Source organism: Quercus robur, chromosome 2 (assembly GCF_932294415.1).
Source record: "Quercus robur chromosome 2, dhQueRobu3.1, whole genome shotgun sequence".
Lineage (NCBI taxonomy): Eukaryota > Viridiplantae > Streptophyta > Magnoliopsida > Fagales > Fagaceae > Quercus > Quercus robur.
The window spans coordinates 95470258-95489336 of record NC_065535.1 but is presented as its reverse complement, the minus strand read 5'-3'; the positions used below and the strand labels follow the sequence as shown (position 1 = coordinate 95489336).

Here is a 19079-nt window from a genome sequence, read left to right as displayed (position 1 = left end):
TAACAAAACTTAAAACAACTTTTGGGTGTTTTTGAGTTATGAAAACTGAGTTATGAAAGCATTTTGGTAAATACACATACATTTCTAGGACACATGGTCAGAGAGAAGTCATGTCCTTACTTTTATTTTTTTTCTCCTCCTTACTTTTTCTCTCCTTTCTTCTTCACAAACTCATTCAACGACTTTTTTCTTCTTCTTTTTTCTTTTTCTTTCTTTCTTTCTTCTTTACAGACTCACTCCAACGGCCATTTTTCTTCTTCTTCTTATTCTTCATTCTTTTTCTTTCTTTTCTTCTTCACAGAAACACATGGGTAACTTTATCAAAAAAAAAGAAACACGTGGGTACCGATTTCTCAAACCCAGAAAATCAAACCCATAAACACATAATACCCATCATACACACAATGTTTTCACGTTCCCCATCTAGGATTTTCTTTTCGATCTAGGTTGTCTTGTCTTAGGTCTGGGTGATTTCTTCAACTAGGTGTTCTAGTGGGTGGTCTCAGATCGAAGATGGGTTTGATTTGGTGGTGTTGTTGGGAAACAAAACCCAGATGGAGAGAGACCCAAAGAACGATTTGGGTCAATGATTGGGGCAACGATTCATCTCATTCTTTCCAACCCTTTCCTTTTTTGGGTGAACGGTGTTTTAGAGCAATTTGGGTTCGGTGAGTTTGGGTGTTGGGGGTTGAAGGGAAAAAAAAGAAAAAGAAATAAGAAGCTTTGGGTTCAATGAGTATGGGTATTGGGGGTTGAAGGAAAAAGAAAAAAGAAAAAAAAAAAGAAGTAAAAGCTGGCACCAAGTCAATTCATGGGTCCCACTAAAAGTAAAATGTTTTGAGTTATTAGAAGTTGGAAACAAGTGCCAAATATGACACCTTAGTAAGTTGAAGTATTTTCAGTGATAAGTGATGAGTTATTGAGTGATGAGTGATCATTTTTTTTTCCATCTAAATATCCCCTTAGTAATTTACCTTGCTCACCACTAAACAAACAAATCAATCAAACCACCCTATCTCAATTTACCTATAACTAGTGTATAACTCATACATATGCACGATACAATTAAAAGCAATTAAAAATTACACACATATATGACATATGAGTTTAAATTATATTTAGTGTAAGAGTTACACATTTTTTAAGCCATAGATATATACATGAGTTTTACTTCCTTTTTTTTTTGATAAACACATAAGGTTATCTTTTTTTTATTTGGATTTTGATGGTTTATTTATATTAGACTTAAATAAGACATGTGTTGCAAAATTAGACAACAATTAGAATTCAATTTAGAATCTAATTGAATTTTCTCTTGAGTTGAGTTGATAATGGTCTTCATCACATGACACTTCCTTGATAAATATGCTTCATCACAGGTGTTAATCTAACTTCACCTATTACAAAGAACAAAAAATTAATGTTATCAAATGATCTTATTTCCTTCTAGCGATTTTAAACCTACCAGTTTACCACATTATACTTCTTCTTTTTCTTTCTTTCTTCTTTTTCATTTTTTTTTTCAATCATGTGTAAATTTATAATCTATAATCTATAATAATATATACAATACCAAAGACATTTTACTATTTCATATTTTATTTTGAATGATCTCTTAATATTTTGTCACATAACTTGCGAGACCTCATAATAATATTTTAAAACATAAGCTTTGAAACCTCATAATTTTACACAACAATATATATATATATATATATAATTGATTTTAAATTATATTCTATATTTAAAGTCCATTAAAAACTTACTATATAGCTTCATATACAAATGCAATCATAATAAATATTTATTAATAATTACCATAATTATTAAATTTAATATTAAAACACAAAATAACAGAAATAAAAAATAACTTTTTTTGTTAATAAAAAAAAAAACGTTTTGTTGAACTTCTACAACCGATTTGTATAACAAACAAATATGGAGGTTTTTTTTTTTTTTTTTTTTGGTATGATTTTTTTAATCATTATTAAAATATTACACTTTTGATATATTTACAATCAACAAACTCTTGAAATCACAAGCTCAAATTATACCTTCATTAGCAAATTGTGAGTTAAACTCCTCCCAAAAATTACAATATTTATAGTTTTTTTTAAAAACAAATTTGTATCCAAGGCACTCAACAATACGATAAAGTATCTCCTAATTTGAGTACATCTATAATCCGTAAGATATATAAAATTGAAACAATATGATTTTTGATTGGCCTCATAATACCGTGCTACATATATATTTTTTAAGGCAATCACATGAGTTTTTTTTTTTTTTTTTTTTTTAGAATACTAAGTATTTTTAATACACATACGAAAAGATGAGAGAATGTCTTAAAGAAATTGACAGTGGTATATATCTAAAAGGGCCTAGCTCTTAAAAAAATATATATTATTGAGTATCCATGACAATCAGTTTTTTATTTTTATTTTTAAAGAGTTTCAACCTATGACGTTCACTCCTGATGATAGCTTTTTATCTTATAAATTTATATGTCATTATTTTAATATATATTTTTTAAAACAAATTTCATTTTACATATTAAAACCATCAATTAAAATTTTATCATATCATATTTTCTTCAAATGGTATAATATATAAAATAGTTCCATATATGAATATAATCATAATAAATTTATGATGTTATAATATATAGTTATAATTCAAACACAATCATAATAGTTGCAAGAAAAAAAAATATAATAAATGTCTATTAATATCTACTATAACAATCAAATTTCATTAATAAAATGTAACAAATGTATCCATTCATTAATAAAATTTTAGTCTTCCTATCAAAAAAAAAAAAAAAAATTCATATTGCATTGATTATCAACTAGTATATACAAAACTAAAGATGTATAAATTTTGTTTCCCTATAATATTTTCCCATGTATGATTTGAAAGCATTAAAATTTTACCTATCATTGTTCTAATATATATTAAGTTAAAATTATATTCTATATTTAATCTCTCTATTAAAATCTTGCCACAATTAAAGTAAAAGACCATTAATAGCTATCATAATGATAAAATTTCAAATTTAGGCAGTGAAAACAAGACTATTAATAACTACTACAATTATCATATTTCATATTTAGACACAAAAAAAAAAAGTAGAAAGAGTTATATTTTGTTAAACTTTTCTCTAGATTGCATAGTCTATTGACCACTAAATGGTATATGCAGACCTCTCACAAGTCAATTGCTCAACAGAACAAATTAAGAGCATTTGTATCAATTCATGTAAATTTTTTTTGTCTATTTTAGCATAAGAATTTATTTTTTATATTTTACATACTCACTTTTCAAAACATCTCACATCAAATTATCTATTTTATATTACAATTCATTAAAATATCAAATTTTCTTGATTTTTTTAATTGTTTCTCTTTCTTCACACTCAACAGCCACCGTCCACTCTCTTTTTTCATTTTCGAAATACGTAAAAAAAGAATAAAGAATTAAATGTAAAATAAATAGTGTCAATGTAAATTTATATGGTTAGTAAACTTCTAAATTTACACAATTATACACAGACTAATGTGAATCATTTTTAAACAAAATAGTGTAAAAATTCTATGCATTTTTTCTATTATACACAAACTAATGTGAATGCTCTTAAGGGATACTTTCTCCTAGATCATATGATAAATGCTATTTATCATTATACCAACACACCAAGTGGTTTTTGATGTAGAAGAGAGTCAACCTCCAAATATATCAAATATTTTATTCGACGACAAAAGACTTTACAAACCAACAGAATCATACATATTAGGGGTGTCCACAGGTTGGTCCGGGTCGGGTTTGTGCCCAACTCGTGACCGACTTGATAGAATTGGGCGGAGGAAGTTCAAACCCGCCACCAACCGGCGAGAGAGTCGGCATTGGAAAGCGGTCAGTTCCGATCGGGTTAGTCCACAGTGGAAAAATCCATCAAAATTGTTTTTTTTGTTTTGTTTTGTTTTTTGTTTTAGGCGAAAATGGTGAGATTTCCACTAGATTTGGTTGAGATCTCCCCAAATCCGACATAATTCTTGTTGGATCTAAAGTAATTTGACCAAAAACTCGCTAGAAAAATCTTGAATTGCTGGATTTTTGTAAGTCTCTGGTCGGGTCGGTTGAGGCAGGTTTTAGAGGAGAGAACCTGCCAATTGACTCGTCAGAGTTGGTTTCTAGGATTTGTAACCTGTCGCCGACCGCCAAAGCTCACGAGTCGGTCGCAGGTGGGTCGGTTTCGGTCAAGTCTGGGTTTGGGTCTGAGTCTGGGTGGACACCTCTAATACATACATACATACAATTAGGACACATAAAAGAATATTCATTCTAAAGTTTTTGTTTTTTAGTACCCTGGCTAAATCAGTAAAATCCAATGTTCTTTTTGTTCAAAGAGCAACAGGACTATACAACACAGCTGTCTCCCACGTATTAGTATATTTTTTCCACGCGTCTAAACACATAAAAATACACACAGATAGAGACTCATTCATACACTTTCTTTTCTCTTACGCGAACCTTATATATATTTCATAAAAGCCCCTTTGATCCATTTTTCACTACTCTCTCTCTCTGTGTTTTTCTCGCTCATGACGATTTGGAGTGAAATTCAAAATTAGGGCACAGAACTCGACCTCTATTTTTTTCTTCTTAGCGGAGAAGATGTAATCCAAGCGAGGATTTTTTTTTTTCCGTTTCCCCAACCAATTCGAACCAAACACTTCGTAAATTTTCAAATTTTTTTTTTTTTTTCAAAATTTCTCTAGGGTTTTTGTGTTTCTTGGGGGGGGGTTTGTGAACTGTGAAATGAAGGACTCGCTGGATCGGACCAAGGTGGTGCTCCGTCACTTGCCGCCGGCGATTTCTCAGGCCGCTCTCACCGACCAAATAGACTCCGCCTTCGCCGGTCGCTACCACTGGCTCACTTTCCGACCTGGCAAAGCAAGGTTTGGGGTTTTTATTTTTTGCTTTGGTGGTAATAATTTTTTTTTAGTGCTGTGTTTTTGTCAATGGGTTTACTTTGGTGTACTTACAGTTTTGCATTACATGCTCAATTGGTAATATAAATGTGTGTGTGTGTAAGAATGTGTGCATGCAATCTTATGTTTTCACAGTGTTTTTATTAATTAATGGGTTTGGTTTTATACACTTCAAATTTTGGATTCCATACTGAAAATGGTAATATAAATGTGTGTGTGTGTGTGTGTGTGAGAGTTTTGGCCCAAAGGAAAGGGGGAGGGGGATTTGAATTAGTGACCTTTGCTTCATTAGGTGTGGTCCCCAGCTGATTTTCTTAGGCTAATGGCTTTGAAACAAGTGGGTTAAGCTTGGTGTTACATGCATGGTAATTTTTTCTTTTGGTTAAGAAAACAGGGGGAGTGGGACGGGTGGGGTTTGAACTGAAGTGCCCAGTCACCACAAAAGGTGCTGGAGCCACTGGAGTATCCCTCGAACCCCAGTGGATAAATGCATGGTTGGTTATCTGTCTAATTGGTAATTTATGTAAGCATGGTAGGGTTTAGTTGCTTGAATATTTTGTTGGTTGTGCTTGTGTGAATTTTTCTTAAGGTTATGTAGCGTTATTCTTTGTTTGTTTCTGGATCTTGCAACTTTTGGCATTGAATGAGCTTCCCATTATTCATAGTTAATGGGTTTTGGAACTGAGGAGGCTCAATGTATAGCATGTGTGTGTAAGTTATAGTTGAGAGGTTTAAGTCACCGGCTTGTAGAAAATATATTGCAGGTGGGGTTGATCAATAGATTCCTTTTTAAGCTTTAGTAATGAGGAAAATTAGCTGTTAATGTGGGTGGCATTGAATGAAAGAGGTGAACTGGCTAAGTGTAAATAAATGGAAGACTATTTTCATGTGTTATACTTACGTGACCTGGTAGCTGTTGCATTAATTTAGTGTGTTTGAAGATGTGGCAAGGAAGTTAAGACTAGAAGCAAAATTTTAGAACCTTGCTTCGGTGACTTCTGATATGTTCATTGGAACTTAATATTTGCATTGCTGGTGTATCTTGCATATCATTTAAGATACGTGTGTGTGTGTGTGTGTGTGTGTGTGTGTGTGTGATTTTAGAACCTTGCTTCGGTGACTTCTGATATGTTCATTGGAACTTAATATTTGCATTGCTGGTGTATCTTGCATATCATTTAAGATACGTGTGTGTGTGTGTGTGTGTGTGTGTGTGTGTGTGTGTGTGTTTGTATGTTTGTTAATACAAAACAATTTCTCCTATTTATGTAAAAATAATTTGTATAATAACTTCCCCTTTCTGTTGGGATCAAAACTGATCAAAATAAAATGTAGCTTCTCATTATGCAAATATAATAGGTTCATACAATCTTCTTTCAAAACCAAATATTAGAGAATCTGAATTTCATAATTAATATAAAAAAAAAAAAACCAACTATCACTTGTTTCACCAACTATTGGCCTGTACAACCCTGCATTTTTCTCAATATTGTTGAAATTGGTAAGTGATGCCTGGTATTTTGACTAGTATGGAACGTGGAATTTCCTTATACCAGATTTGGCTTGAAGACCAAAAACACTTTCCAATCCATATAAGGTGGCTTGGTGGACTAATGCTAATTTGAGGGTTCATGAAAGATGTTTGCTTTCATATTCTATTGGTGGTTTTATTGAAAATGTGCAGTATGAGTCCTTCCTCTCAAATCCCATTACATTCTTTTGGATATTTATGGTTATTTGATAGGGGGAAAAAATCAACATGATACTTATCAAAATACATTTTCATTCATGTTGGGAAAGGGTAAAGGGAAATGAAGCTTATGCCAGCTAGAGATCTATCGGTCCCCATAGGAAAGAAGACATTTGGTTTCTATCTTATCATTTGAGTTTTTCAAAAAGGGGGGGAATTGGTGCCACATCTATATCATGGCCAGTATGTTGGTTAGATATGTAGGCTTGTATTCCTAGATTGAAACCTTAAAATACCAGCCAAGAACCTTTTTATTTACTTATTTAAATATAAGTAAATACCTGTCAAGAGCTTGCTAGCTCAATGGCATTGCTTGATCTTCTTTTTGTTTCAGCCCCTTTTTCACCCCTTTGAACCATAAACGGTATAAACCATCATCACATCCTTAAACGATTCTAAGCCCTTATCCTGCTACTGCTAATTTTTCCAAACCCTTGGCCAACACAGATGATTGCTTTAAATTTGTCCTATGGAACCACCAAAGTGGATTCTTATCTATTTGTTCAATGTGTTTTGAATAATAAATTATGATCTAATTATATTTTGTTCTCATAGTAGCACACCTTTGATTAATGTTACTTATAGCAATGCAACTCGTAGTGCAGCATGCTACTGCATGTAGACATGGCTTAGGTTACAGTATGTTACCTTTTATTATAAAAAGCACACAGACTTTATCGACGTTAATGAAGGAACGTGTATCACTCTTTGTATTGCACTTCTCCAATTATAAAATTGCATAGATGCCAGTGCTGTCTGGAAACTCAGATTTTGTTTTATGTTTTTGGCTTTTCTCCTTGTTCTACTTATTATATTATTTTTATTTAGCCAATATTCCATATCATTTTGCAATTTGGTTATATAGTATTAGTATATGGGTGTTTCAAAAGAGTGTTTTCCTATATACCACAATGTTGCTTCTTTCGAGGGGACTATTAAATGTGTTTCCTGAATCTTTCACAGGAAAGATATTTATTCTTACAGGGATGCACTTTTCTTCTGAATTATTTGGGCTTAATTTTGTAATTGAATTGAGTATAGAAATACAGGGTGCAATTTTTTTTATTTAGGACTTGAGCAAGTCATCTGCTAAGGAAATTGTCATATATTTATTGTTTCTTGAAATGGTTTTGCAGCCTGAAGCATCAATCCTATTCTAGAGCCTACATTGACTTCAAGAAACCTGAGGATGTTATTGAGTTCGCTGAGTTCTTTGATGGGCATTTGTTTGTTAATGAGAAAGGTAATCTTTGCGCATATCTTTTGAAGAGATTTGATTATTCAAATCAATCTTGTTGCCAGAAATTTTGTGACTATCTTTTTATTCATACCACGGTTTGAATTCAGATAGGGTAATGAATTCTCTTCAGTTGATAGCAGCTCAGAAAATTTAGAGCTGCTGGATTTTTTCTTGAAAAATTTGATTGGGGCTTCTCTTTCCTTTTTGTTTCATCCTTCTTTAAATAAGTGACATTGCAGTACATTACATTGACTTGAGGTTTTAACTAAAATGTTTCTTGATTTCTTCAGGCACTCAGTTTAAAACTATTGTTGAGTATGCTCCATCTCAACGCGTTCCAAAGCAGTGGGTTAAAAAAGATGGTCGTGAAGGAAGCATATTGAAAGGTACTACTTGTTTTTATTTTTTAACTAAATGTTCTACAATTATAATTATTGCATGTGGGCTTATATATGCAATCATTAACCTGTGACTTATATATGCGATCATTTTCTTTTTCTTTTTCGTAAATACAAGTATTCTCTTGATGAACATCTAGATCCCGAGTATCTGGAATTTCTTGAATTTCTTGCGAAGCCTGTCGAAAATCTTCCCAGTGCAGAGATACAGTTGGAGAGAAGAGATGCAGAACGAGCTGGTAAGTCAGAAAGATTTCATATGGTAGACACACGCTGCATACTGAAATAATGTTGTGAAAAAGGGAAAAATAATATGCAATTAGAATGGGAAAAATAATGTTGGGAGTTTCAAGGAAAAATGTTTTTTCAAGTGATTATCTCCCATAATGCTTTTGCAGGATCTGCAAAGGATGCTCCCATTATTACACCATTAATGGACTTTATACGTCAGAAAAGAGCTGCTAAGGGTGGTTCTCGGGTATGTTTCTAATGCATTAGATATAAGTTTGTCAGAATCAAGCAATAAGCTGTGGAAGAAAATTTGTTAACAATTTTTATTTTGCATGCAAGTTCATATAACTGATTTGTATTATCTGTTTGTAATATATTCAATTTCTGGCTAATAATACTTGAATTGCTGACATGCTTGGTTGTCTGGTATGCTTGTTTGAAATCTAGTTGAGGATACTCACTGTTTCTGTCGTGCTGCACATGACATTTTGTGTGTGCATGCCCATATTGATGCAAGGATCAAGGAGACAATTTTTTTTTTTTAAAAATTCTTAATGTAGTTTTGTTTAATTTTAGAAGTTCGTTGTATTTTTAATTATTTGCCTAAGTCATCTGGGATTAGGGTTTATTTCTAGTAACTTATATAAGCATGCTATTATACTCCAATGGAGATGGTTTTCTTGAGTGATAAAATTATTGTTGGAGTTTCTCCTTTAAAAACTTGGTGCTGATTCCTCTCTCTCTCTCTCTCTCTTTTTCGTTCAATTTTGTTGTTGCATCTGTTTGATTTTGTCTTGTGTCGTGTATAGTTTGCAGGTTGCCTTGTTGCTTCATCTTTTATCTTGATTGCATGGTAGTTTCCATTGAATGAAATGTTTCTCCTTTCATTATTGAATAAGTAGCGAATTTCACTTTTGTCCATTTTAAGTATTTTTTTTTTTTTCTTTTTTCCCAGTTTTATTCTTGTATACATCCCATGTACAAGGGTAAAACCCTATGTTTTCTCATTAAATTTTTTATTATGTATAAAAAAAAGAGCCCTTTATAACAGTGTCCTGAATCTTCTTCCATATGTGATGACAGAGATCATTGTCTAATGGGAAACTGAGCAGAAGAGCTTCTGGATCATCATCTGGAAGCCCTAGTTCAGCCTCATCGAAACGAGGTTCTGAGAGGAGACGGATGTCCACCAGGATGGTAGTCATCTTTCTTTAAATATTTTAGATGAAATAATTAAGTAGTTTATGCTGTTGCTGATGTATTTTCTATATCAAAGTCACAGTATTATAATTTTGTACATGACAACTACCCCTCATCTAAACCCAACACCCCCCCTCCCCCCCCCTTCAAAAAAAAAAAAAAAAAAGGAAAGAAATCTCTTGCAATGGAATTTATGATGCCTAAAGCATGCGGCTGATTGTACAATGATCTTAGAACTGTAAATTTGAGTGAGTTCATGTTAAGCAGGCTTGATGCCATTAATAGTACAATTATATCTCTCAGTCCACTGTGTCCACATTATACATAGTGGAACTGCACTCCATATAACTTAGCTATCATTACTGGTCCGTTTGGATTGAGGGGGATGGAGGGGAATTAGAGTAAAGTAGAGTAAATTTGGTCCAAAATCAGTCTATTTTTAACCAACTCTACTCTACTCTCCTCCACTCCCCCTCCTTCCCCCCTCCATCCAAATGGACCCTACATGAATTTAATAATCAGCTCAGACCTACACCATGTTATATGTCTGAATCAGTCACCCAATTGCTTGATAGTCAAAAGTAACAGTTTCTTTCTTGTCAAATAGTCCTCATAGACTAGCTTTCCAAATACTATTGCTTTTGTGACAGTCAATTCTCCCTTTATAACAAACAATCACCTGAGCTCTTGACTTCACTTTTGGTTTCGAAAGCCACATTTTTTGGGGACAGGTTGTAGACTTTTAGCTTTTAAATATGGGTAGGATTGGGGAAGATGGTACACAGGGTAAGAAGCACTCATGGGTGCAGCCTTTGGAGCAGTATTAAGGCGGGTTGGGATAGATTCGTGAGGCATGTTAAGTATGTGGTAGGGCCCCTAGGGGATGGTAATAGGATTCAGATTTTGCGTGATGCCTGGCCATTAGCCTCTGAAAAACTTGTAACCTAAATTGTACACCATTGTAGTTGATAAGGATGCTATGGTTAGGTCTTGTTTGGTAACTCCAATTGGCAGGATGACACCCCAGGACTATGAGGTTTATTAGGGAGATGTTAATGATTGGGAGATGGAATTGGTTTGACTTTTTGATATTTTGTACTCAAATTTACCAAGCGGGGTTTGAAAGAATGAAGTGGCGAATGACCAGTGATGGGCAATATGATGTTAGCTCATACTATTGTCTATTGTATTTCTTGTTGTACATCTTTGTACATGAGGTGGTTCCTTTTATTACATAAAATTTCTTACTTATAAGAAAAGAAAAAGAAAAGGTCTCACCATATCCGCAATTCTTTTTTCCCCTACTTTTCTGCTTATGATTTTTGAACCATCAAGATCCTTGCACAAAGCAGTTTCCCAATGAAAAAGGAAAAAAAGAAGAAGCAACTTTCTGAGGAACTTGGGCACAATAAATACACTTCAAAGGAAAACATTGTACCAGTAGATCCCGTCAATGCCACATAATAAGAACAAATCTTTAACTTACCACAGTGGGTTTGCCCATACTTTCCTGTGCTTGGCTGCTGATTCTGGTACAAAGTCTTTAAAAGAAAATGCCCATGATAGTTTTGGTCATCTACATATATTACACATCCGATCTTTGGGGATAGGCCAGTTGAAATATTCGAAGGATACAGTGTTTTCATGATTGGTTTGTAGATCTAAATTTGAATAACATGTTAAAGATTTTATTGATTGGTATCTGTATTAGCTAGGATCAATCATTAGTAGAGTACACTGATGTGAAAAGATGTTGGTTGATTGTATAAGTGATTAAAGTATTTGTGAATGGAAAAATGTGGTGCCAATGTAGAATTTAATAGGTTGATCTTCCTTCAACTTGGTTTGTTATTTGTGGTTTTTGGAGTACATTGTCTTGAACTTGTAGGAATCGTGGTATGAGATTTATACTGTTGTATTTATTTTCAATCTTTATTTGTGTTTGACCCTCTAGATATCCATACTTGATTTCAAGAAAGATTTTGGAAGTTTTGGTTTTCTTATTTTAATACTGTTTCCTGTCTGATGGACAGTATGTTTTAAGGGATTCTGCAAAGAATATGAGTGTCAAAGACAAGTCAACCTACATTCTGGTTCCAAAGCGAGATGATCAGCAGCTTTCTGACAAGTCTGTTACATTGGTTCCTGCAGCTGGGAATGAATTATTGGAAGAGGAAAATGGTATGGCTGGGAAACTGGATAATTCAGTGTTTAGTGATGATTTGACATTCGCCCTTCTATTTAACATAATGAATCCTAGACACAAATATGTTAACTCATAGTTCAGGACATTGGTAATTCAGTATGGACATGGACTAATTAATCTGCTGAGCCATAGCATCTAAAAATCTGGATGTTATCCATTTTATTTCCTCACCTAGTGTTGTTAAATGCTTAAGGTTCAAATCTCAAAGCCAGGTCTAATCACTTCCCTTGGCCAAATAGAAGCTTATTTAATGAAGCCCGCCTTAGGCATACTTTTCTGATGCTTTTTTAAGAAGCACTCCATGTTTTTTTGTGGAACTAGTTGAACTTGTTATAGATGGCTTCATCTGCTTGATCTAGTTCTTTCTTATTATTGTATTTGCTTCTTTCGCTTATAATTATATTACTAGATTCTTATTAGGTGACTCTTATCAAAGTTTTACAGCTCTACCTCTTTGAGGTGTGTATACCTTAATTCAATGTCTTTGGAGTTGTTAATATGGTTGGAATTCTTACTCTCTCTCTTTTTTTTTTTTTAACACTTCATTCTATCAATGCACCTTCATGATGTGGGTCCTTTATTTGGGAAAGTGGAGAGGTTTCATAATGAAAAAGGATCTATGCAGCCAACCCAACTAAGTTGAATTCACACACAAACACACGCGTGCGTGAGCATGTTCTTGACATTCTTATTTCATTAAGATATCTGTTACGTACTCATTGTCGCGTATGTAGGCTTTCTATGGTACTTGAGAGCATGCTTTGCAATAAATAAATTTGGTTTCATTTTCATAGTTTATCTTCGGATCAATTCATTATTCTGTGGGTAAGATACTATTATCTCTATTATTCTAGGATTTATTTTATCCACTTGGGTGCCAAAAAAAAAATCTGTTTTTGGAATCTCTTTTCTTTTCTATGGGTAAGATAATATTATCCCCATTCTTTAGGAGTTATATTACCTCTTATATTTTCTTTCAGGAGTATCCGGAACTAATGAATCTGGGAAAAAGAAAGTCCTGCTCCTGAAAGGAAAAGAGAGGGAGATTTCTTCTGTAAGTACTTTTGGTTCTTACCAATCACATGTATTCCTTGGGCACATTTCAGACTACATATCTATTGTACACTATCACTGTGCATGGAGATGTCTGTGTAAAGCACTGTTTTGGTGTGGGCTGCTCTCACTAGTGGTCTATATACTGATTTAGGCACCTACAATATTCCTGCTTAGGCTGGACCACTTGCTCAATTTGGACAGATTGCCTATGGTTGCACGAGTTCTTTTAATAATTTTTTGAAGTGTTTTTTTTTTTTTTTTGGGGGGGGGGGGGGGGGTGGGGTATTATATATTGTGTTCTTTTTTAATGTGGGAGACATCTTAAAGGATTACTTGAACACATATGAGCTGTTCCATCTGCAGAAGCCTTTCTTGCTCATTGCTATATGTAGTTTGAGCTGCGCTCTTTCATTGGCCTTCTGTCTGTTATAAGTGACCATCCATTTAACTTGCTAGATGTTATTGAGTGCCCTTTTCAGTTAACTCGTGGCATAACTTTGGATGTTAAGGTTTCTTCTTGTATTACTAGAGCACTATGACAGATTGCTCCTACTCTGCTAAGTCATATCCGTCTAAATTAAAATGATAAGAGTGCTGCCTGATTAACATTGATTGCTGGCTGACTAAATGTGGTTTTGGATTTTCTGAATGGCACAATTTCTAGATGTGCATTGCTTGAAGCATGTATGAAGTAGTGGGAGAGTCAGAAATCCATGGAATAACTTTTGGGATTAGATTTATTGTTATTGGAATTTTTTCTGACATGCTTGGAAATCTTTTATAACAATCTTTTAACCTGAGAACAAGCTTGTTAAGCACTATGAAATGGCATTATGGTTGCACTAGAAATCTTGATGAATGGTAGTGTAGCTTGCAGGGTTGAGAATTTTCTAATTCATTTTCCAGTTTGTATTGGATGTGTGATTTTTCTCATTTAGATTGTTGTTATTATTATAACTTATTACAAAATTAAAAAAAAAAAATTATTTATATTTATATATTTTTATTATTATTATTATTTTTTTTACAATAATAATAATTAAGCCATCTTGATGAATGGTTATGTATGGTTTGTAGCATTGAGAATTTTCTAATTTATTTTTCAATTTGTCCGTGATAGGTGATTTCTCGTGAAGATTGTTGTTTTTATAACTTATTACAACGGAAAGGATATTTTTGAATATAAATATGGAATGACAAAGTGAAAAGTTAGAAAAATACTACTATTGCTACCACTAGTGTTATTCTTGGAAAACCAAAACCACCATAGTCAACCCCTCTCAACAAAGAAGGAAATTCAAATTAACTAGCTACACCTCATTGTCCATGTCACCACCTTATTTTGTTGATAAAGTAGTTGCCATCTCGACAATTATCTCAACACTGTACAAATTTGGTCACCATCTTTGCCGCTAACATCTTCCACCTATGTCAATGCACTGGCTTCATCATTGTATCTTTATTCCTGTTCCTACCATCCTCTTCACATATTTTATTGGGATAACTAAGACTATATTTTCCACCATCCTGTGATAATTTTTTCTTTTTGAATAACAGGGGTGTCCTAATTTTTTTATTTTTTGTTGGTAAGTTACACACACACCCACTGGGGTCTTGAACTCATGAACTCATCCTCCATCCCATTATTATGAGAGGAGGAATACAATTTGAGTTATATCTTGTTGGTAACAGGGGTATCCTAAGCTTAAGAGAGAACAATTCCTTGAGCAAGCACCAATGCCTCCAACAAAACATGCTAGATTTGGTCACAAACAAACAATTCTTACTTTGACTACCCAAAAAAAAAAAAAAACTGCAGTGTTATATTCCTACTGTTGCTATTATCACTATCACCATAATTACCAATGCGCTGTAGCTCAAGTGGCACTTTGACCCCTTACATGTGTCGGGTGGAAGGTGAGATCATGGGTTCAAGACCCACTGGGTGCATGTAACTTACCAATTAAAAAAACTATTATCACTATCACAATTTTTTTAGAGAAGACACTATCACCATAGTTGTTGCTGCTCCCAACACCTACACAACTGCTCTGCTACTGTCGTTTTCCTCAATTCACTCAAGTAGGCAGCAAAAGAATAGGGAAGGAAAGGTAAGCGACTTTAATGATTGTATGACTATGATGGAACCTTAGGATGCATGGATTTCCAAAATGTTTTCTGACTAGAGGACCCACTCTTGACCAAAAGATTCTCTCAATTGAGTTTGCCTCCCTTGACCACCATTATAGGAAGTGGCCTCAAAGTAATGTTGTATTCTGATTTTATTTGAACTTGAACTCCTTTCAATTCCTAAGTTCTTTTTATTATCTATCATCATCATGTCAAGCAACTTCTTCTTTTTCAGGGAAGGTACAAAACACAAAATTTTGTTCTCATATGTTTTGTAGTGTGGATTGAGTTCAAAGGTTACATTTAGAGTGAATAATTGGGTGTAGGGAGTTTTTATTTAGAGGAAGTATTTTCACTGTATGTATGTGGGTCTTCTTGTCTTCAACAGTTGGCATAGGCAGTCTACCAGACCACATATATTTTTTATGCTCTTGTTTGTATGATTATTGCTGTCTTTGCATCCTTGCAATTCCTAAGAAGATTTGTCTCATTGCATTTATTGTATTTTTTATGAAGCAATGTGACTTTTAGTTGAAGCACTACACTGTTAAATTGCTGTATGCTACTCCTTGTGCAGGTGTCTGGCAGCATATTACAGCAGCAGGGTGTATCATCTCCTGTTAGAAATATAATCGGTTCAGGTCCACTCAAGCATAACCAGCAACGTGAAGGTAGTGGAAGGATAATCAGAAGCATACTTATAAACAAGGATTCACGTCAAAGTCAGTCTTTTGTGGGCCAGTCAGAGCAGCAAATCCAGACTTCAAATTCAGAGAAGGACAAGCGGCCTCCTCGGATCCCACATGCACAATTGGCTTCGAAGGACACAAATTCAACTCCAGAAAATAAGGTTGTTGCGAATGACTTTCCTGGATTTTATAGTGAGAAGCAAGAAAAACGTTCAAGAAATAAGGATAAGCCTGATCGTGGTGTATGGGCTCCTCTTCGTCGTTCAGATGGAACTCATGCTAGTGAAGAGTCTTTGTCATCCGGTACTTCACAGTCGCTGCTAGATTCTTCAGAAGGTACAAACATTTGGAACATGTAATTATTGGTTATGTAATGTACTGGTTTTTACTAATTATAGTCATAAGTGAACAGTGCTAACAATAAGGAATCATTTTAACTTGACTTCAAAGCACTTCAACTCATACATAGGTTGGAGTCAATGTCCCATTGCAAGAAGCATGAAAGTGCTTATGAGGTCAAAGAGAATTCTTTTTTTTTACTATTTCCTGCTTGTGATGTTGCAGGATCTCATGGAGATATGAAATTTGAAATGGCAAATGCTCGGATTGGGGAAGTTAAAAACCTTGGAAGTGGACGTAGTAGCCATTCTTCCTTAGATAATGGTAGATTTTAGTTTGGAAACTCTGATCTTTAACATTGCTTCTGATTGTACATTCCTCTGTGTGTTTCTGTGGGTGCATTTGTGATGCTTGTGTTTTGTATCCCACTCCCACAGATTATGTGTTTGCATTATATGCAGGCTCCCATAAACATTTTGGTCGCCGTGGGCCAACGCATGGTGTCAAGGATGTTGATGGCTCATCAAATTTAAGTGAGGGGAAGCATTTGAGGAGAGGCACTGGCTTTAATTCCCATGAGGTAGTGAGACCCAACTGTCTGGATTCCAATTTTGTACCCTTTTTTTAATTTTTTTATTTTTATTTTTTTTATGCTTTCACCTATTTTCTGCTAATTATTTAGAGGTTTTTTGCAATGAATTTGCAGAAACAAGTGTGGGTTCAGAAACCAAGTTCTGGTTCCTAAAGTTATTGAAAGTGGTGAGCCTCACTCTCTTTAAATATGTTCTTTCCCAATTCCAATAAAGAGTGGCTTCCTGAAAGTTATTTATCAAAATATATATATTTTTTAAGATTCTAGTTCAGTAGGCTGAAATGGATGCTTCTTAATCATCATCACATATAGAATTCATATGGAACCTTGAGTTTTGAATATATTGCAAGTCTTTTGCACTCTTTAGTATCTAATTTGCAGTCAAGGGAAGGTGAGATTTACAATGATAATCAATAGAAACTCATCTAAATCAGTATTTTAAAAATCTAAGTGCATTGGTGGAATGTCTCTGGTGATGCCTAGAATTTAGATTGAGCCTTCTTATTTGTTAGAAAGTGAGATAGTTAAGTTATTCAGTGCCAAGGATCTTGACACCCACTTAAGTATGCTGAAAAAGTGGGATAGATTCAAAGATGATGCTAAATGCAGTTGTATTTACTGTGGAACATTTACATATACCATGCAATTTTCTTTATTACTATGGATAGGTTCTTCCTGGAGCTTCATATTGTTTTGATATCAATGACAAGACAGACAACTTCTTGGTATTTTAGAGGGGTAAACAGTGAAGAGGAGAATCACCCTTGGATGAAAATTGCCAACATTATCACACTCTTAGTAGAGTATCACTTTGCCTTGAAATGACTGACTTCGGATTTTCTTTCTGAACTTGCTAATTGTCATAACTTTTAAGCAGGATTTTATATAGTATTGATTTTTCTTAGTTCACTGTCTCGTTTGTTTGCAGTTTTAATGTCTGGTCATATACACGATTTTGGAACATGCATTTGCTAGTGGCTGGAGAGGCTGTCTCTTTTTACTAGACAGATGATCAGGTGTAAATGAAGTCTCAGCATCAGCAATGGTTCCTTTTGAAAAACCCTAGAGGAAAGTAGAGTTCGTCTGAATGATGCAGATACCGATGTAAGTAATACTCGGTTGGCTGAAGAAATCCTGATTTTATTTCGGCAAAGATAGCTTGGAATAGGAGACATGGAAAGCAACAGATGTCATTGTTATAATTGTATTATTACACAGTTTTCATCAGGGTGACCCTCTATTGGGTTCTGCCTGTCAGAGGAGCTTTGGAAGCCCGCACTCATGCTTTTGACTAGACTAGTTATCGGGGTATTCTGGTTTTATGGGATCTCTCCCGTTAGTATAAATGTAAATATAATCTCAGAGCGATCGGTATCACCATCTCGCATATCAATATCTATCAAAGCATTTTAATGTGTTACATACTTTTCTTCCATTGCTGTTGCTGCCACTTTGTTTTGCAAAGCAATTTATATGCATATGCAGCAATAAGACAGAAAGGAGAAGTTTACAAGCAGCATAAACAGCAATAATATAGAGAACCTTGCGGAGAATTCAATATGCATAATTTGCGCCATGAGCCTTCTTATATTGTACAATAAAATCATACATTTGAAAAAAAAAAAGTAGAAATATAATGGTTCTATTTTGTACAGCAAAGCAGCTCATGGAATTCTTCTTTAGTTGGCTTTTACAATCCGCCATTTCCTCTCCGTCATTCTTTCCCAAGCTAAATAAACTCTGTTTTAAGTGTATAAAATTTGTTTGGTATATGCTAGTAGGGGCCCACATGCTAGGTAATTATATTATTTAAGTTCAAATGTATGGATTGTATGATACACAATACATATATACAAAAGGTTCTATATTGTAAGGGTGTATTGTAAGTATACAATACTTAACGAATCATAGGATACAAAGGTGCGTCATAAAATTGTATGTAACGAATTATAAATAGACATGTGTATCATAAAATTGTATGTATTGAATTATACATAGACATGTGAGTTTGAGTTTAAAATAAGTGTTTTTTGGATAAATTTGTGCTTTTATTTGAGTCTAACAAATTGTTAGACTTGTTTTTAACACAATTATTAGTCTATGTAATTGAGCCTAGTAAAATAACATGTTCATAAGTTTTTTGTTTTGTTTTTTCCTCCTCTCTCTCTTACAATATTTGGACTATACTCTTGACACTTCACATTTGTATTTGTAAATTTTTATTCTATACTAAGAATTTGGTATTAAATATAATATA

The 19079-nt window shown here is 33.9% G+C and overlaps 1 protein-coding gene across 3 annotated transcripts; it reads left to right on the top strand.

The window, feature by feature from the left end:
* The first annotated feature begins 4516 nt into the window (after window positions 1-4516).
* On the top strand, window positions 4517-18389 carry LOC126716019 (regulator of nonsense transcripts UPF3-like). Of its 3 annotated transcripts, none has more exons than XM_050416929.1 (13): window positions 4517-4958; window positions 7878-7984; window positions 8272-8367; window positions 8520-8618; window positions 8778-8857; window positions 9694-9807; window positions 11844-11991; window positions 12997-13070; window positions 15780-16227; window positions 16456-16554; window positions 16668-16810; window positions 16937-16989; window positions 17728-18389. In XM_050416929.1, exons 1-12 carry the CDS (start codon window positions 4819-4821, stop codon window positions 16973-16975), a joined length of 1587 nt encoding a protein of 528 aa, XP_050272886.1. In that variant the 5' UTR covers window positions 4517-4818; the 3' UTR covers window positions 16976-16989; window positions 17728-18389. The 3 variants fall into 3 exon arrangements, with proteins under 3 accessions (XP_050272886.1, XP_050272885.1, XP_050272887.1); XM_050416928.1 differs by having other exon boundaries at window positions 4518-4958; window positions 17751-18389; XM_050416930.1 differs by having other exon boundaries at window positions 4521-4958; window positions 16692-16810; window positions 17751-18389.
* The last annotated feature ends 690 nt before the right edge of the window (window positions 18390-19079 follow it).

Coding starts and splice junctions, on each gene's coding strand:
- LOC126716019 (XM_050416929.1), top strand. CDS start 4,819: ATGAAGGACTCGCTGGATCGGACCAAGGTGGTGCTCCGTCACTTGCCG. Junction 4,959..7,877: donor TTCCGACCTGGCAAAGCAAG/GTTTGGGGTTTT, acceptor ATGGTTTTGCAG/CCTGAAGCATCAATCCTATT. Junction 11,992..12,996: donor ATTATTGGAAGAGGAAAATG/GTATGGCTGGGA, acceptor ATTTTCTTTCAG/GAGTATCCGGAACTAATGAA.